General features: G+C 37.0%; 1 protein-coding gene across 6 annotated transcripts in view; it reads right to left on the bottom strand.

Moving 5' to 3' along the window:
- Positions 1-21,456, bottom strand: part of CTNNA1 (catenin alpha 1) — a 332,795-nt gene that overhangs the window by 132,637 nt on the left and 178,702 nt on the right. For all 6 annotated transcript variants that reach the window (XM_060415818.1, XM_060415817.1, XM_004008841.6 and 3 more), the window contains 2 exons: positions 12,465-12,571; positions 11,186-11,381 (listed from right to left, as the gene is read on the bottom strand). In XM_060415818.1, coding sequence (XP_060271801.1) covers positions 11,186-11,381; positions 12,465-12,571 — 303 coding nt within the window. The remainder of the gene's footprint in view (positions 1-11,185; positions 11,382-12,464; positions 12,572-21,456) is intronic.

Here is a 21,456-nt window from a genome sequence, read left to right as displayed (position 1 = left end):
CTGCTATTCAAAAACACTCCAAAGAGAGGCACTTACTTCCTGATTACACATTCAAATAAATGCATAACATGCATTTCAACTTGGAATCACTTTCTTAAGAAATTAACTAGTAGAAACCACGTTTCTACATCATGGTTGAAGTCAGGCCAAAGTCAAAAATTCAGTATCTAACTTCCTCAGCTACAATGTACAAATATATTAAGGCAGGAATATTATCCACTGTATCTTAAAAGTATTATCCTGGTTAGTACTATTATTTTTGTGAGTTTAACAAGACTTTGAAAAAAAGGGAGGAGCAATTTCAAAATGACAGGAAACATTAGAATTTAAAAACTTCATTCTCCTTTCCTCAATCTCAAGATGGCTACATTGGAACCCAAGCCTCTGCAAAGTAGCACATGCTCACACAAGGACAGTGATCCAGAAGTGGACAGCAACCCTGACACATTCCAAATGAAAGAAAATACAGCCTTCACCCTAAAGACTTACTGTTTAAGTCAAACAGACAACTTTAAGACGTAAACACCTGGATGACAACCAGTTAATGATTTTTTGGAATTTATATTTTGCTTTTTCTGCTCAAGTTAAATGAAGAGCAACAGAAAATGGATTAAATAAGAGTGGAGGAACAGGGGTCAATGATGAACAAGTTTTAAATTAATCACAGTCCTCAGGAACATATGAAGGGTAGGAATTGGCAGCCCTTTAAACAACAAATACAGCCATCACAGGATCACACAAAGAGGGACATCCAGAAAAATAAGCAGTGAACAGGATAAAAAATCTACTGAGATAGCAAGGGGAAAAGACAGGATAACAAATGAGAAGGCAGAACTTAAAGCAAGAGTACGAGAAAAATCAGCTGATTTCTTGTTAAGTTTAATGAAGAAAGTGATTACACTAATTTGGAAACCTAATTAACTTAAATTTAATCTTCTTCAAAATGTTAAATGTTTCTCTGCTATTGCTCTTCCATAGCATCATTAACGCTTTTTGAAGCCCATACTCAATATTCCAGGGTAGGAATACTTGTCATTTTTCTCCTGTGAAAAACTGAACAGTCCATGTATAAGATCCAGCTCATGATTCTAACCTGAATAAAACCACACTAACAGCACCAGACAAATTAAAATGCAGTCTCTCTCACACACCCACACAAAGCTTCTCGAAGCTATGTTTCAAGTCTTCACATCATGAACTTAGCAAGCCCAGACTTCACTCTGTCTCCTGTCTACCTCTCAAATCCTACTCAAAACAGTCACTGACAGCTGCTTTGTCCTGATCACATCTGCCTTTTAACATATATCTTGCAGGCTGCCTATATTAGATGTGGGTACATCAGTCTAAAGCTGTCAACATCTGCACTGGACAGGAGACCAATTTTCACCTCCTTCAATCTGACTCTAGTCAGTTGCCAGGGAGAAAATTATGCCTCAAGAGCCTGACAGCTTGTGCTCAATATTCTGTTGTCGGGGATAAAATACATCATTATTTTCCCTAAAACTGCCTTGCCAAGATTTACAATAAAATAAATACACACATACACACACACACACACACAAACATGTACAATCACACACATATACCTGTGGATGCACACACATTTCTCCATATGTATATACCATTTTCTCCCTTTATACAAATCATTCACACACATAACAAGGAAGAAGGCCTCTCTGTCCTCAGTTTCACTATATAATTACTATAATAAAAGAATGTCTCTTAATATCAATTTAAAACCCTCACTGCCTATCCCTTCTTTATGACAATGTCCTTAAAAGCCAGTTTTATCAAGTAATTCTGTACTTTCAAGATTTAAAAAAGCCAAGAAGACATTTGTGCAACAAGTCCAAGTCACCAATGAACTATAACTGCTAAGATCACAAGAAGCTGGTAAACTCAACAGCTTTAACTATTGTTTTAGAAGACCAATAAACACTGCTTTCTTGCTCTAAGTGACAAGACACTTTCTGCAGAAAGGACAGTTCCTGTAACAACTTCAATTAAGTACTGAACAACACTGACTGTTCTCATAAGCTAAAGTCCTTCTCCTATTCAAGGATTAATAGGCTTGTATTATAATCAAAGTTTACCTCAAAAGGAATTATGATCCCAAAACCAGAACTGGAAAAGTCTCCAAAAAAATCTTAACACAAATACTGCCTGACATAAACAGACATGAAAGGTGGAAAACTATAAGCCAAACATTAAAATGTTTGCTTTCTATTTACTGAACAAGGACATTTAGTAAAAAAAATTTACTTATTTTCACCTTCTATCCATTTAGAGAGAAGGGGTATGTAGGTGTTACTATTAAATGTTTTTCCAATATTCGAGAAAATTTCAAATATTGGAGAGGATTATTACAGTGAATTATCTAGATATTTTCATGTTGTTCACCATGTGAATGAGAGGTGACTAGGTGTAGTTAGTAGCAAGGCAGTCATGGAACAAAAAGTCTGTGAGGCAGTAAGAGGCATGGATTTAGCTGCAGTCTTTGCTCTATTCAACAGAACTCAACCACCTTTTCAAGGACTACCATAAATCAGGTCCCACCATTAAAATCACTACAGACAGACACAATCATGTCTTGATTCTCAACGCCAAGTTAATGCTACCTCTGCATACCAATAAACTAGCGATGAGAAACCTAGAAGATTAGCATCTCCGGGCCAATAAACCAAGTCTCAATTTTTGAAAACCTGGCAGAATTCAAATCAATAAGAAAAATAACAAGGATTCAACAAATCTGCAAAGGAGCACTACTATTTATAAATACTTATCACTGCCCTAGAGACTCTCATAAGCACCATGTTTCAGATATATTCATAAACACAAAGAAATGGTCAACCTCAGTTACTGCAAACAATGCAAATTTTTAAAAAGAAAGTAGCATTTTACACCTCTGAAGACAGCAAAAAATATTAATGGACTACCCATTAATTTTCAAGAAGGATAATTTGCTTTCATTAAACATCATTTTATTATTATTATATTCTGTGTTCCTTTGAAGTCCTAAAATCTAAGTCCCTGAGGAAACTTTCTGAATGGTAGTTAGATGAGAACACATATATTGGAAACTCCTCCAAACTGTACACCAATATGTATACTTTGCTATATATATACTGTAAATACATATTCTTCAGTTCAGTTGCTCAGTCACATCCAACTCTTTGCAGTCTGACTCCATGGACTGCAGCACGCCAGGCTTCCCTGTCCATCACCAACTCCCAGAACCTACTCAAACTAATGTCCATCATGTCAGTGATGCCATACAACCATCTCATCCTCTATCGTCCCCTTATCCTCCCACCTTCAATCTTTCCCAGCATCAGGGTCTTTTCAAATGAGTCAGCTCTTTGCATCAGGTAGCCAAAGTATTGGAGCTTCAGCATCAGTCCTTACAATGAATATTCAGGACTGATTTCCTTTAGGATGGACTGGTTGGATCTCCTTGCTGTCAAAGGGACTCTCAAGAGTCTCTAACACCACAGTTCAAAAGCATCAATTCTTCAATGCTCAGCTTTCTTCGTAGTCTTTCTTTCTTTATATGCTCTTAATGTTTTTTTAAAAGATCTGTGCTCCTGTATTCCTACTCCAGGAAATGTATTTAAAGATATAAATTTTTTAAAGGGAAAACATTGTATGTATAGTGTTCACTTATAACAGCATTTTTATATCAAAAACATAAAAATAACTAAGTCCAATAATAGGGAAATGATACAATAGAAAGTATATAGTTTTAAAGATTATAAATACCAAGGTTATAGTAAATCATAAAAATGCCTGTAATTACTTTAAAATTTTTAAAAGAAAACAGTAAAATGGTATAAACTAGAAATAAAATGCATATATGTAGCCAAGGAATTAAAAAGAAACAGAAAACTAAATAAAGACTATAATAACCCCCCAAAATGTAAATCTAATAAAATATAGAGGATATATGTATTGTATATATATAGACAGCAATGAAAGAAATTTTTAAAAGATCTAAATAGATGAAAATGTATTTTGTTCTTAAAAGACTCACCAGAGTAAAAATGTTGACTCTCCCCAAAGTTTAATGTAATCCCTATCAAAATCCCAGATTTTCTATAGACAAGATTATCTAAGATTTTTGTGGAAAAGCAAAAAAAAAAAAAAAAAAAAAAACTAACAGCTAAAACAATTTAGAAAAAGAATAAAGAAGGAGAAATCACTCAACCCAATTTTGAGACTCATAACTACAGCAATAAAGACTGTGAGCATTGGCTGAGTGATAGACACATAGATAATACAACAAAATAGAGAACCCAGAAATAATCCCACACAAGTACAGCTTGATTTTTTTCCCCAGCTGACTGATTTCTAACAGGGTGCAAAAACAACTCAATGAAATAGTCTTTTCAACAAATGATACTTGAACAACTAGATGTTCACAAAGGAAAAAGGAACCCAATCTAAACCTCACATGCTATACAAAAATAATCCAAAATGACCCCAAGAGTTAAAAGTAAAACATAGAATTTCTAAAAGAAAATAGGAGAAAATCTTCATGAGCTAAATAAAGCTTGTTGAAGAATTCTTAGACATGACACCGAAAGCATATTCCATACATTGGGAGAGGGGAATCAATCAATTGGACTTCACCAAAATTAAAAACTTAGTATGCTATTTAAAACTTAGATCTGTTAAGAGGGTGAAAAGACAGGTTACATTCACATCACGGAGTACTCATAGTATACCTGCCTATAATTAAAAAGCTACAAACTATTGATACACCAATTGGAGGGCTCTCAAGGGCAGCATGTTGGGGGGGGGGCGGTGTGGGGTGTGGGTGTGGGGGTATGTGTGTGCGTGTGTGCTGGGGGGGGCGGGGGAGTGGGGAAAGCCAATCTCAAAAGATCATACATTGTATGATTCCATTTATACAGTATTCTTGAAATGACAGAACTAGAGATGGAGACAGATTAGAGGCCAAGGGTGAGGGATGATGGGGAATGTAAGCAACATGTGTATGACTATAACAGGTATCAAGAGGGAGAGCTTTGTGGTGACGGAATAGTTGTGTACCTTGTTTGCAGAGATGGTTGTACAAATCTTCACAGGTTAAAACCAGAGAAATGCTGTGCCAATGTCAATTTCCTGCTGCTGATATAGTACTATAGTTCCATAAAATGTAACCATTGAGGGAAACTGGGTAAATGGTATACTGGACTACTCTATACTATATGTGCAACTCCTTGTTAATCAAAAATAAAAGTTAAAAAAAACATGTTACTTTTTATTATATAGCCTAAGTGATTAATGTCTGAGGAAGGTTATTTTAACTTTTCACATACCAGGACCCTCAGCTCTGTCTATAAAGAAAGAGCAGCCATTCATACTGGCCAAGCTGGCAGTAAACCTGCATGCATGTGTGCGTGTGCTTGGTTGCTAAGCCGTGTCCAACTCTTGGCAACCGCATGACTGCATGACAACTGGCCAATTCTCCCTCTCCATGAGCTGTCGCAGCAGTCCCTTCCTTAACAGCACCATCTCACCTCCCCCACCCCAGTGGTTTCCTGACTGCTAGTCCAGCCTCCAGGCTCTCCCCCAACCCCTTTAAGGCTTCCTGTACACACCTGAGAAACTAGTCTTCCCTAAACACCACTTCTTTTCATATTCCATGTTATCCAGATGGTAGAACTTAAAACAGGAACAAAGTTAAGGAAACATATATCAGTTTAATTTAAGAAGAAAAAGGTGTTAAAAATAAACACAAAGCCATTTGGAAAAAGCTGCTTCCAGAGGTGCAAGTCCTGTGTCACTAGATATATTTAAGTATATGGGTACCTGAACCTGGGAGACCTATTCCAGCCACAGAACTCTCTAACTTGCTATCATTTCCCTGATAGTGCTCCCTTCTTCACTTGGCATTCCAAGCCACCCTCTAAAATCTAGCTCCAAGCTCTTTCATATCCAACCTCTCCTCCTAGCACTCCTCTCCACTCAGAGCCTTCACTGCTCCCCGTGCACATCGTGCTTTGTCTGCTGCTTTCCTTACTTGAATGACTTTTTCTCCCTCCCTTCTTTTACCTTTCAAGATCCAGTACACCTTCAGGAAGCTTTTCTAATCCCATGTGGACCTTCTAATTCCGTTCTTTGCATGCTACTCATGCTATTTATGTCCGTATGTCCTGATTATAAGCTCCGAGACCAAAAAACAGTAAAAACAGCCTCCTGTCTGCTAGAAGACAGTCTCTCTCTCCCTTTTTAATATTATTTTGGCCACTCTGCACTACATGCTCAATCCTAGTTTCTTGACCAGGAATCAAACCCAGGCCCCCTACAGTGGAAGCACAGAGTCCTAAACAATGAACCTCCAGGGAATTCCCCAAAACAGTCTCTCTTCACGAGAGACTGAACATGGTCACCCAGCCCTTTCCCCACTCTGGCCTAACACAAGTTTCTCCCCAGGAAATCCACTGTTGTGAACCTGCAGCTCACCAATCATCTAGCCCTTTGCTGAGAACAGTATCTTTAGAAGCCGTGTGAGAATATGAGAATCCATAAAGGTGCACCTGAGACTCTTGGGACCTTCTCCCTCGTTCACCCAGAAATGCCCATGAGCTGTAGGGAAGAAGTTACTGATGCAGCAACAAGTCTCTGTTCTTGGCCTTTGAGATCTACTGTAAATTGTAGCTAATGGATTAAAAAACACTTTTCGAGAAGAAACCATTCCTCATCACTTAACTTCCTATTTATTACTATCATCACTGGTCCTCCTTTTTAAATGTCTCCCCCCTTTTCAAACAAATGTCAATTAGGCTTTCCCATCTCTGCCTCTTGGATGCCCCCTAACCTTCTCATCAGAGCCCTATTCAAGTATTCATGAAATACTTTTAGATACTCTTTGCAACACACAGGTACTGTTAAAGTATGTATGTATAAGTAAAGGCTGCTAATGGGTATGAGATTTATTTTGGGAGTGGCGAAAATGTTCTGGAATTAAATAATGGTGAAGCTGCACAACTCTGCTAAAAACCACTGAATTATATACATTTAAAAATGGTGAATTTTATGCATTTAAAAATGGTGAATTTTATGTTAAGTGAATTATCTCTTTTTTTTTTTTTTTAAAGGTAAGATTCTCCACCAGTATCCCAGTACTTACATTTGGCACCGGGGCGAAAACATCTTAATTTTTAAGAAACATCTTTTCTCACATACTTCTTGGAGAACATAGTCAATTACGTTCCTCAAACATTTAAGCGCCTATCATAGACAGGCACCATGATAGCTGCCACAGAAAACAGTTGTCAGACCATCACAGAACCTATGCTGCTGGAGCCTAAGAGGGGAAGATAACTCGCTATTTAACTATCACTGTGCCAAGATCTAGGAAGAAAAAGTATAAAGGTAAGAATGACCTAATCAGAGTGGGAAATGTGAGGGTGGGCAGGGTCCCCAAAAAACACATCCTAAGAGATACCGGTAAGCTTCAGTCTGTATCAGGTAGTTAACAACTAATTTGGGCTGACAAGCAGTACAACAAAACCCCTGTTTCACAGGGGTTTGGAGGCCATGCAATTGGTAACTGGCTCCCATCCACCACAGGAGACTCACCTGGTCTTGAGGTAAAGCAACCCTGCATTTATGTACGTGTATGTCTTACCCACTGACAGTGTTATGATAAGGTTTTAGTGTCCTCACAAATGTTTGTGTTTATTATTCATGTAATCAGGGGCAAATACAAAAAGAAAATTAAGTTATGCTGAAAAACTGCATACATTCAAGTCTCTGATTATTAATGATTGCACAGAAGAACACAGACAGGGCTTAAACAAGCTCAAAAGATATAGAAGGTTCAATTTTTGGCTCAAAAGCATTTTAAATAAGAACCTAAATCAACTATTTATTCGAAGACAGTAAGCTCACATCTTTAACCCTACATCAGAGGTCAGCTAACTATGGCCTGTGGGTCAAACCTAGCCAATCCACCGTTTTCATAAATAAGTTTTACTGGAATATAGCCATGCCCATTTGTTTTTACACCGAATAGCTGCTTTCCCAACACAACTGCTGAACTCAACAGTGTTAAGAGAAACCTTATCGCCAATAAGGTCTAAAATCCTTACTGCTTGGCCAACTTGTACTAGATGAAAGTAGCCCACACTGATTCAGAACAAAAGCATCTTTTTACACGTCCTTTAGCAATTAAAGGATGTTCCAATGGATAAGCAACAGACTTGAAATGCAAAGAACTCTACTTCATTAGTCAATCCACTACGGAGTTCTTGATAAATCGTAATTACTCTACATTTTATATACCAGTAAAATTCAGAGCAGTTAGGTCAGAGTTTTCCATAAGTGCACAGGACTGCTGAAAGCAAGCCTGGGAAAGGTTTCTGTATTAATTATATATTTCTGCCCAATAAATTACCCCCAAGTAAGTATCTTAAACATTTATTATCTCCCCAAGTTTTCTGTGGGTCAGGAATTCAGGGTTGGCTGGGGCTGCCATCATCTGAAACTTAACTGTAGTTGGATGATCTTCCAAGATGGCCTGGTTACATGCTTGGTAAACTGGTACAAGAAACATCAGTTCCTCTCCACAAGACCTCCTGAGTGTCCTCATAACCTAGCCAGCTTCCCCCGAGTCAATAATCCATGAGAAAGAAATAGGAAAACACAATTCTCCTTATGACTTTGCTTAAGATAGTGTAACTTCCACACCACATTCTATTCTTTACAGAACTAAGTAAGAGTCTCTAAGTACAACACATGTTCAAGAAAATCAAAGTTAGGCCTCATTTTTAAAAGAAAAGGTGTTAAAGAATCTTCATATATTAACATCACTGCAGGGTTTCAAATGATGAGTAAATAGCTTCAACAACATAACCTACAAGGTTTGGTTGACTCAGGAATCTGTGCTTAACCATTATCATACATTTTGTTCTATTCGTCATAGGAGACAGACTGTATCACTATTTGTTAACATTCACCAAAGAAAAAAGTCAGTCAACAGAAGAAAGGCAAAGCACTCCAGTTTTTCACATCTGACACAGTAACAGTGATGGGAGGCAGTTATACGTTTGCTTTAGTTTTAGTTGTTTTGTTTTGCTGCAAGAAGGAAAATTATGGAAACTAGATCATGAACAGATCAGAAATAATTGCAAAGCTGTACCAGAACAGATAAGCATTTATGATTCATAAAAAATTTTCTCAGATACAAACAAAAATAACAGAAACTGAAATTTAGATGTGCATTCACAATTGGGAGGGGCGGGGCTGTGCTTGGGAGCGTGTATTATATCACAATTGCTACAGATGTGTATCAGAGTAACTTCTGGAACAAGGAACATATACAGTAGGGGAAAAAAGTTATTTGTTACAATTCAACTTATTTTGAAAATAAATGTCTCTGTAGACCCATAAACACTTGACCAAATTCACCTGTTAATACTGTGAGTTTCATTAGGGGAAGCAAGAAGACCAAGGAAGCAAAACTTTCTCACAGAGAGCAGAGAAGTAACAGTCATTCTGATTTCCTCAACAAAAAGCTCAAAAATGGTCCTGAATCAGACAATTAAATCACTTTAAATTCATTCAAAATTCACTCTGCCAGGTTGAACAGTATCCCTCCAAAATTTAGATCCTCCCAGAATCTGTGTGGCTTTATTTAGATACAGGGTCCTTGTAGATGTAACCAAATTAAGATGAGGTTATCCTGGATTAGAGTGGACCCCAATTCAATGACTAACATCCTCATAAGAGGGAACCTGGCAACACAGATACATGTGACAAAAAAAGCCAGATATTAGAGGGACCTGTCTACCTGTCAAGGAATACCAAGGATTGCCAGCAACAAGCAGAAGCTAGGAAAGAATATGGAACCATTTTCATCTAAGGCCCCAAGAAAGAATGAATCCTGCTGACACCTTGATTTCAGATATCTAGCCTCCAGAATGCCAAAAAAATGAATTTCTGTTGTTCTAAGTTACCAAGTTAGTAGTCATTTACTACGGCAGCCAAAGAAAACTAACACATCCACTCAGCTACGATTATGGAACTTAAGTAATCTCACCATTTTCAGTATTAGAAGTATCTATTTACGAACTCAGAACATTAGGAGATAGCATCTCCATTTAATGCCTTGCCCTTTTTGGGTACTGTCACAGGGATGAATTTGACTTAAGACTCCAGTGGACTATGTATACTGCTGTCAGCCAGAGGGCCACTGAGGCTCTCCCAAAGACCAGTAGAGCTCATGCACAGAGCACGGGAGTCAGTTCCCCTGCCCTGATAGCCAACAGCCCTAAAAAAAAAAAAAAAAAAAACCACCTATGTTTTTGTTGAAGTCCTCTTGCTGGACCAGAAGTTTAACAAAAAACTACAGGTCAAGAAGTTATTCTTTCAGATTTAAAGTCCTCTTATCTAGATAAGCAAAAAGAACCTACTATATAGCACAGGGAGCTCTGTTCAATATTCTGTAACAACCTAAATGGAAAAAGAATATGAAAGAGAATAAAAAAAAATAGATACACGTATAACTGAATCACTTTGCTGTACACATGAAACTAACATTGTTAATCAACTATACTCCAATATAAAATAAATTAAGAAAATAAAGTCCTCTTATCATGATTATTACATCATAATGATGGCAATTTTTCTAACAGTAACCATTGGTAAGCAGTGGGTTACCATTTCACTTCTTATTAATTCTGAGTTTCCCAAAACATGTTTCCTTTAAGCTCACATTTAAATTATTTTAAACTCAAGCCAATGCAAATATGCATGGCTGATTTAACCTATCAGTCTGACAGAAAGAGACACTGCCTAAGTTATTTTCAGAATTGCTAAACATTTTTCTATTTTATCACCCCTGTATCTTTAGCACAAATTAACATATTACACAGGATAAAAGATAAACTTCTGCCCCATATATTTCCCATCAAACTGTGTTAAAACATTCCTACAACTATTACTTAGAACATTGAAGAGAACTGGATTCAGATGCTCCAAAAAAGATGTTCGTTAATCACTCCTAATTAAAGCTTAAGCCAGTACAACTTAATACATTTCCAACAAGTGAATATTTGTAGTTACTTGAGCAACTGGCAATATATAAGAATGAAAATATTGACCACAAAGTCACCTTCAAGTATTATTTTTCTAGAAAAGCCGGGCTCTCTTCATACGAAAAGTGGTATTGACCTACCTTGTTTTCGAACATCTTCTACAGCAGCCACAAGCTCCTCCTTGAGAAACTGACTCTCCTTTGCAATTTTATCCCCCTTCTCCAAGAAATTCTCAGTTGCTTGTTCAACAGATGCAGCCAAAACATGGGCCTTCTTAGAACGACCTCTCTTCTTATTAGAGGGCCCCTTGCTATTGGTGTTTACCAAGGTTGTAACCTAAAAGTTTCAATTTTGAAAATTAAACTGTAGCCAACTAAAATTAAAAGAAAAAAAAAAAACAAAACACTAAGAGTAACATCTTTACAGATAGCAAGAATAAATTACTCATAGTAAAATGAAACATTCCATTTATGAGACTCTAGTATTAACAAATAAGATAAAATTCTCTCCATATTTTAAAATATTCAGCAATGATATATCATATTTACTTTCCAAAATAATTTAGCTATCTCAATATGTAAGTTAAGAAATATAATGAATATTTTAATTTCTCAAACATGATCACTAGGCTTTTAAGCTTCATTTTACAGATTAAAAACAACAAACAAATTACATGTCTCTATTATGGTCATCAAGAAGTTTAGAAAGAGGTTAACAATGAATTTTGGAGTCCAAGAAAATAATTTATTTATAATTTTAAAATATTTATTTTATATTTATATTTAAAATATCTTTATTTATATTTAAAATATTTATTTTCTTGAGCTCCAAAATCACTGCAGATGGCGACTGCAACCATGCCACTACCTCTCGTTTTCGTGCTCGTACAAGGTCTGTCTCCCTCACTCACACACAGACACATACACGTGCCACAATGCTACATGTGCACAGCAAGTTGCTAACAGTTTAATGAAATGTCATCACACTGTGATATTTGTATTTATAACAGAACATACCAAAGCTACGCTCTCAAATTAAATGACCTTCTAATAGATCCTGGACAAAAAAAGGTGTATTAAGCAGGGTGAACAGACTTAATATTAATAGTCAAGGTTCCATATCCTATCTTTCTTAGAAATACTTTTAAGTATTAAGTGGTATGCACTGCATACTACTAGCCCCTATTACTGCCAATCAAGACTGAAGACAACGGCATCAAATATATTTCTAAAAGGCTAAATGAATCCACACATAAATATTTAATTATTAGTGGAGCCAAACTGTCTCATTACTATCAGCCTAAACTCAACCACTCAAATTAAGGCTTTGAACTAAACAACTCTGCCCTGTGTTTATTACCCAGGCCTACAATTATGGAACCATATTATAACAACTATGTATTTGTTTGCAGATTCTTACCTGGGTAACAAGAGGCTCTAACAGTCTTTCAACTGCCAGAGTCCTGATCTCTAGACTTTTGGGGTCCCATTTGAAGTTTATGTTGCCTGTGTGGACAGCAGTCATTTCTGAAAGAGAAACAGCGAGTCAGGCAAATATCAAACACACATATGAAACATAAAAAATCTTCTCCTACTCAAGGACTTTTTTACACCAGAAAGTTACAATCACGACAAGATGAAAGAAATTCTTACCAGCCTGCACATGAGGGCCCAGTAACTCTTACATATAAGATTTTGAGTTTACAAACATTATGGGTACTACAAGAGGGCATTGCCAAATCATGAGCTTTTCCCCTTGGGCTTCTTTGGCACCAAGGCACTTCTACCTCCAGTTTTTTCATGCTAACCTAAAATCAGGATGAAAAGCTCAAGGAAAAGAAGGCTAATACAGAAGATGCTGATCTGTCTTATTCTGCAATGGTTATACTACACTTATTATCTAAAAGGTAAACCTCACTTCATTTTCTGATGGATTCTTGGAGAATATCTTATCTTACTATATTAAAACCTAACATTTCAATCTACTGTCTTCTGCACTGACCGCTATTATCACTCACAGCCCGAAGAAATTTCAAGTCACACCTAGTCAAGTATCACTGTATCACTGTCAAGGTAAACTTCCATTAGACAGAGGCTTTAAGACCAAGGGAAAAGATTTCAGCCATAATACCAAGCAATTGGTGTTTGCTTCTAAAAGTAGTGCCTCAAAGATTAAACAGAAAAACAGGTGAGGTATGTAGATGAGGTAAACACTAATATAAACAAACTGTTCATAGAAATACAAATCTTTAAAGGGTGCATTCTTATGAATTTTTACCTCTTGATTTTTCACTCTAAAGGAAAAATTAAGGTCCATGGAAAAACCTGGGCACAATGATGTTTACAAAAGCACTATATATAGTCATTAAAAACTGGAAACTACCCGTATTTCAAAAAATAGACCACTAAATAAACAAATCACAGAACCAATCACAAAATGGGATACTGTGCTGCTCTTAAAAAACTACATTAACGAAATTTAGGAAGAAATAATAGTATTCTCACTGCCCAGGTCTTTATTTCTATTAAATATTAATTCCTTAAAAAAAAATTTTTTAAGGTATATTCCAGGTCTGATATATCCTATTGTGCAGAAAGCAAGGAAAGACACAATGACTAACAAGAGCATATTAAAAAGATACAAGAACCAAGGGCTCCACTGGCTAAATTCACAAGTTGAATATCAAGAAGATGACTGTAACTGCCTATTCGCCATCCTATGACCATGCATGGTCAGTCGCTTCAATTGTGTCCAACTCTGCAACCCTATAGACCATAGGCCACCAGGCTCCTCTGGTTTGGGCTGCCATGCCTTCCTCCAGGGGATCTTCCTGACCCAACCCATGTTCTCTTGCACTGCAGGTGGATTTTTTACCTCTGAGCCACAGGGGAAGCTCTAATGATCCTCAAAAGGAAAGAAAGGGGTGAGAAGAAAATTTCTGTACAATAAATGTTCAACAGAATTAGAAAATGACCATTTTGTAAACCCCAATGTAATAACTGATTCAAACAAGGACTATCAATGGATGTTAACACCATTAGGCGATAGACTAGTGGGGAACAGACTATTTATAAGGTGCCAAATATCACCTGACAGGTTTTACTTAACTAATTACAAATGGGGCAAGACATATCTTTACAACATTGAGATCTAATGGCCATCTCCTTAAGTAACAAAATTTAGCACTGCTAATAATGCAACTCTGATATTACATGCCTCGGCATGTGAAGTGCCCTATATTCCCTAAAAAGTATTCTTAATGAAAAAAAAAAAGTTTTAGATGTTTTTCAAGAGCCCCAGTATTACTATAAACTGAGCAAAGTTAATTGTCCAAGAGCAAAATGAAAATTAAATATTTAACCTGAGTCTAATGAAGCCTCTGCATAGGGATTCTAAGCCTTTTTCAATGCATGGATCCCTTAAGCAGTCTTGTGAATCTTACAGACTAATGTTGTCTGGTAAAAATACAATACAAGCCACCTATGCAATTTAAATTTTTCTAGTAGCCACATTAAAAAGTAGAAAGAAACTAATGAATTAATTTCAATAATATATTTATTTAACACAGTATATCCAGAATATTATCATTTCATTACATAACTGATTTTTCTAAGTTACTGATTACATAAGATGGTTTACAAAGTACTGCTGCTGCTGCTGCCAAGTTGCTTCAGTCATGCCCGACCATGTGCGACCCCAGAGACGGCAGTCCATCTGTCCCTGGGAAGGCTCCCCTGTCCCTGGGATTCTCCAAGCAACAACACTGGAGTGGATTGCCATTTACTCCTCCAATGCATCAAAGTGAAAAGTGAAAGTGAAGTCGCTCAGTCATGTCCGACTCGTAGCGACCCCGTGGACTGCAGTCCACCAGGCTCCTCCGTCCATGGGATTTTCCAGGCAAGAGTACTGGAGCGGGGTGCCATTGCCTTCTCCGTACAAAGTACTAAGTGTTGGAAATCGAGGATGTGTTTTACACTTAAGGCATATTTACATTCAGACAAGTCACCTTTCCAGTGCTCAGTAGCCATGTGTGGACAGAGGCTTCAGTACTGCACAATGCAGCTATAGACCCTTTCTCAGAATTTTTTTCTTAATGCATAAAATACAATTCAAAAGATTACAAAGGAAATATATATATTGAGATTTAGCTATCAAAAGCAATATATATGCTCTTTATTAACATACTAAATAAGATGTCAAGAATTCTGATAACTACTTCAAAGTAAAATGAACACACACTTTTTCAAAATAGATTACAATTACTTCATGTATGAAAAGCACTGAGATTCCTACTGTTGGGACAAAGTTATAGGTTCAACTGAAGTTGGAGTTTGTTTTCTATTGTTAATAATAAATTCCTATTAATGATAACGAAGACAAAACTTTTCCAACCCATATTCAGTGCAGGTTAAAAAATCCTAACCTGAACTGAATTTCACAGAAGTATATAAGGGATACAGATGCATGTTAAATACCACATGGGAACAGACAATTGGAATATAAGGCATTCTTATAAAACAATGGGGCCTTAACTCTTCAAAAAGTCAGTATGGGGGTGTGGGACATAATTTAGACTAAAAGACTCAGCAGACGAATCTAATGCAAGACACATATCTCATTCGGATCCTGGTTCGAAACAAAACGATATTAAGAAGACATTTGCAGGAGAACTGGTAAATTTTTATATTAAATATTATATTCACTGGAGGAGGAAATGGCAACCAGCTCCAGTATTCTTGCCTGGAGAACCCCAAGGACAGTATGAAATGCATGCTTGGGGTCGCAAAGAGTTGGACACGACTTGGCGACTGAACAACAACAAATTAGATTATATTATGGAATTAATGCTCAGTTTCATAGCTGGCTTCCCTGGTGGCTCAGAGGTTAAAGCGTCTGCCTGCAATGCGGGAGACCTGGGTTCGATCCCTGAGTTGGGAAGATCCCCTGGAGAAGGAAATGGCAACCCACTCCAGTATTCTTGCCTGGAGAATCCCGTGGACAGAGAAGCCTAGTGGGCTGCAGTCCAAGGGGTCGCAAAGAGCACGACTGAGCAACTTAACTTTCACTTTTTTTCTTTCTTTCATAGGTGTGATAATGAACTGCAGCTGTATAGAAAAAGGACTATTTTTAGGAGATGCGTACTGAAATCTTTAGAAATCAAATGTCAGGATGACTGCAATTTTCAAATTCAGCAAAAGTAAACATACACAGAGAGATCACAAATTATTTAAAAATATTCGTAACTATTAAATCCAGATAGAGATCATGTGAAGTGGCTGGGTACATCTGAAATTTCTCATCTTAAAAATAAAGAAAATGTTGTAGAGGTTTATGAGAAAATGTTCAAAATACAGACTACTGAAGACAGAAAGTAGATTTCAAAAACAATATGAAGTACAACTGCAGTGGGATATACAAGCCAAAATATTAACAACGTTACATCTTAAGATTGGGGGATTAAGAGTGGTGTTAACTTTCTTTTTTCACAATTGTATTCTCTGATTTTATAAAATTACAGCTATTTAGAAAGTTGCTTTTGTAATGAAAGAAGTAGAATCTTTATTTTACAAGGTGCAAGGAGGACAATATAATCAAAAGGCATGCTTGATCATCACTCAACCACTTTGAACTTGTTTCTTCATTTATAAAATAAGGCTATCATTTACTTAAAAAAAAAAAGATTATCACTATCTTTAGAGGGCTTGTGTGAAAATTAAACAGACGATGATCCACTGAATTAAATGAATCCAAGATAACACCAACAAAGAAGGAAAAGTTCTTCCATCACAGGAAATCAGCTAACATATGGAGAAGGAGTAACACATACAGAAAAATCACCATTTAAGAAACCTCACAATATATTCAGGCAAGAATTAGCAAAGAATGCTAAAGCAAACAGGTGAAAAGATTACCAAGAAACTGAGTATTAACCCAATGCTCTGTGACAACCTAGAGGGGTGGGATGGGGGAGGTAAAGTTCAAGCGCAAAGGGATGTATGTATACTAATGACTGATTCACATTGTTGTTGTACAGCAGAAACCAATACAACATTGTAAAGCAATTATCTTCCAATTAAAAATAAATTTAAATAAAAAGGAAACTGAGTATTTACATAGTCTCATAGTAACTCCCAAGAGATTACCAACTGATTACCAAGAGGGGAAATAAAGTATTTAACTCTGCAGAGCAGAAACCTGGCAGACACCACCTTAGCCAAGTGACAAAAATATCCCTAATAATGGGATAAATGGACATCATGTACTTCCTAATACAATGCAATAAGAAGGATACACCACTGCCTTCTGTGGTATTTCAAAGTTACATAACCCCAATCCTGTCAAAAGGAAACATCAGACAAACTCAAAGTAATGGATATTCTATAAAGTAACTAGCTACAGTCTTCAAAAATGTCAAGGTAGGAAAAACAAAGAGGCTGAGAAATACTTCCAAATTAAAAGAGGCTAAAAAAAGACATGAAAACTAAATGCAGTCATTCTGGACTGAAAATTGCACTAGGAATAAGAAACAATTGAGACAACTGATATAATTTGATCAGGGATTCTGAAATAGATAATAAGTAGTAATAGATCAATGTTAAATTTTGAAAATTCCCGTCATTGTATTGTAGCTATGTCCTTATTGCACATAATGGGAATGATATCTACAACTTACTCTCATATGGTTTAGAAAAAAAATAATTTCTTAAATATATACATATACTCAAAGAAGAATGAAAAAGGGAGACAGAAGAAGATAAGGAACAGAGGGAAACTGAATGGAAGAATGTGGGATAGGGAGAAGGAAGGGATGGAGAGAGGGAGCAGGAGAGAGGAAGGGGAAGCAGAGGGGAGAAGGGGGAAAAGGTCAAGGAAGGAGAGAGATGTCCTGAAATGGCTAATGTAGCTGAGAACTTTTTTTTTTTTCATTTTAATGTTAAATAGCCACTAACGACTACCTTATCAGACAGCACAGTTCTAGACCCCCTACAGAAAAGCAACAGACGTCTACATCTCATATTTGAATGGACAAAGTAAAACTGCACATATCTGTGACTAGTCCACTCCTAACAACTTTAATATATAAACATCAGTCTGTATCCACTCCCCTAAATGAATGCCTGAGGCACAAACAGGTAAGACTCCTTTAGATATTGCTGAAAATATTACTGCAAGCATCATCTAACATTTCACAAAGACTTATGTAAGCATCAAAAATTCTAGAACCTAGGCTTCCCTGTTGGCTCAGTGATAAAGAATCCACCTGCCAATGCAGGAGACATGGGATCAATCCCTGGTTCAGGAAGATCCCACATGCCACAGAGCAACTAAGCCCCTTGCACCATCACTACTGAGCCAGCACTCTAGAACCCATGAGCCACAACTATTGAGCCCACATGCCACAATTACTGAAGCCCAAAAACTCTATAAAGCCTGTGCTTCGCAGTAAGACAAGCTGCCACAATGAAAAGCCCATGCGAGACAACTGGAGAACAGCGACCCACCCCCCTCCACTCAGCACAACTAGAGAAAAGCCCATGCAGCAATGAATACCCAGCACAGCCAAATAAATGAATAAACTTAAACAAGTTCTAAAATCCCTGAAAATAGGATGCCAAAAGGAATGTAGATTTGCTTAATCTGGTAACAAAGAATGCCAGTTTCCACGGAATTTGTCTCATCTCAAGTGGGCAAATTTGCTCTCTCTACACTCATACTGTGTAAAGCCTATACTCTGGTTTTTAAAGATTATTTGTCCACTAAACTGATCAATCCAAGTCAGTAAACCTAGGAGATGGGACCAGTCTATATCGCTACAGGGCTGACAACTGTAGCTCAAGCAAATGTCATGAAATGTCAAAGATAAGACATTTCAGAAGGAATTATTTTCCCCATGCATCCCACATTTCTGTATCCTAGCATTCCAGCCACTGTATCAACACAAAACAGAAAATATTTCAAAGGTTGTAGAGGGAATGAGCCCAAAGACAACTTAAGTGAAGCTACTTGCAAGTAGACGTGTAGTCACATTTTCACATCTGGATTTTAATTAAAGCACGACACAATTCACTTTCCCAAGAAATATGCTCATTTTTTCTTGAAATAAAAAGCCTTCATGAAAGGAGCCCAGAGAAAAACATTAGGTCAATCCTTGCCTGGGGAAAGGCACTGAGCCTGAGGACTTGATCACTTTTAAAACCCGCAAATCATAATCTAAACACCTTACACATGCATTCTTATTGCTTTAGAATTCACAGCTCAAGCCCAGTGAGCAAAACTGAAGACCAGGATGAGAATTCTTAGCTAAAAGACAGGGTTCAGGCCACAGAAAAGCTGCCAAGGAAGAGTACAGCTATTCATAGATAACTCAAAGAGGGAACAAGCTGCCCAAGGTGAGCCTGGGCAAACTGGACCAATCCAGTTATGGGGTAAAAAGGCTTCAGACACTTGGAGAAAAATTAGAATTGCCTTAGAGAAAGAACAAGAGTCCCCTGATTATCATACACAAGTTGAAAAAAAGGATAAAAACATTCTCAAAAAATGTCTTTTTGTGTTTTGTTTCCCTAATTTTGATACTCTGGGGTATAAAATAATTTCACTTTCTTGTTAACTGGAAAAAAAGGCAGAGTGTAAAGACAATAACAAAATTCAAACAACCCTCATCACTCTGGCTCTGGGAACTGGTAAATGGGAAATGCCTGTGCCCAGCTTCCCATGAGCCTCAGCAGTCTTTATTACACACATCTAAGGTTGGCAGATCATTCAATTTTTAAAGAGATCCGAAGATGCAGATTTTTATCTTAAATTTTCCAAATTTAATGTTAGAAACTTGTTCCAAAAAAGTTTACCACTGTATGGAGCAATCATGTCTGAGTACTATGTTTGCCCTTTCGGTCACCACTTTGCAGTCACTAAAGATTTTCCCATGAAGTCCTTTCTGATTATACATTCCAGAACTTCACATCGTCTTAAGTAATGTCTCTGAGGAGGTCTTCAGCATCTCCCATAAGATACACTAGACTCAGGCTCCCACTAAAGATGTTAAGGCAAAGGACTCCCTCCCTCACTCACTTTCACTGAGAAACTTGAAATACACTGACACTTGAAAACTGAGAGCCCATTCAGTGTGTTTTCCAGTCCCTTAACAACCATGAAGGAAGCAGACTGCTTTGTGATGCATCTTTAATCAAAGGTCCTGCCATGAGTGACACCAAACGTGATTAAACTATACTACAAAATCAAGTTATGCTTTTGTGACTACAACCCTAAAAGGATTTCAAAAAGTAGAGGTAGAAACATTTAAAATCTAATGAAAACACATTCTCTGGAAAGAACATGGCTCCTGGAACCAGCTTCATTATTTATTTTTTCTCTGACATCAGGCAAGTTACCTCAGCTGTCTGAGTCCTCAGTTTTCTCATCTACAAAATGAAAGGGGTTGAATTCTAAGCTCCAAGTCTTTTCAGTTCTGAAATTCTAGTATTCCCTTCACTGAAATGATCTCTCAATAGCCTCTGAATTGTTTCGTTAAATGTAATTTAATTTTTCCCAGGTTTAGACTGTGGTAACCCTAGCTGTATTGTAAGTTTAAAGATGACAACTATGCTTATGCGTCTTTACAAGCCTTAAGTTGCTGGCAAGGTGCTTTAGGCAAAGATGCTTTATGCAGAGCAGACACAGTATTAGCTGAATTATTTTTATGCAATATGATTTTAAAATATTTACAAGCCTACCAAGACAAAGCTCCTACCTCAATCCTAGTCATATCTTCTGCTTCTCTACAATTAACGACATCATTTAAAGTAGCTAAACAAATAACTTTTAAACTCTAGGCAATTTCTAGTTTTCCAATTAACTTACAGAGTACTCCTTCACAAGATCTATTACAAAACCTACTAGAGCTAGCCAACCTTAATGAATTACAGCAACCTGAGGTTTTTCCAGGAGGGGATCATGCTTGGTGAAACTAAATAAAATGTTAAACTGTAGTTATTCAGTCTTCAATACCTTATAAATAGCAATCCTGGCTATAAAGCAAAAGCTCACTATAAATTCAGAAAGGGGCAGACAGTGGGCAGTTGACTAGCAATCTTCATGAGAGACAGAAATGGAGAAGCAATAAGCAGAAAGTAAAAGCACAGCTCCTCCAGAACCAAGGAGGCTGATTGTTGGCAAATGGCCTCATTCACGCAAAGAGCTACATACCTTCTCCAAAGACATTAAATGTTCATTTACAATGGAATGGCCACATCATTCTTAAAATGTGTCTGCTCCAAAGCTTTAGACTATCCCTACCTAGCTACTCAATGCCAATTTTTTTTTTCATATAAACAGTAAGGTTAAGTTAATGCAATGGTTGGATGGTTCATTTAAATGCAAATCAAGAAATTTAGAAATTAAAAGTACCCACAGT

Source organism: Ovis aries, chromosome 5 (genome assembly GCF_016772045.2).
Source record: "Ovis aries strain OAR_USU_Benz2616 breed Rambouillet chromosome 5, ARS-UI_Ramb_v3.0, whole genome shotgun sequence".
In the NCBI taxonomy this organism is placed as follows: Eukaryota; Metazoa; Chordata; class Mammalia; order Artiodactyla; family Bovidae; genus Ovis; species Ovis aries.
The sequence above is the reverse complement of the archived record's forward strand: the minus strand, read 5'-3'. Positions and strand labels throughout refer to the sequence as shown.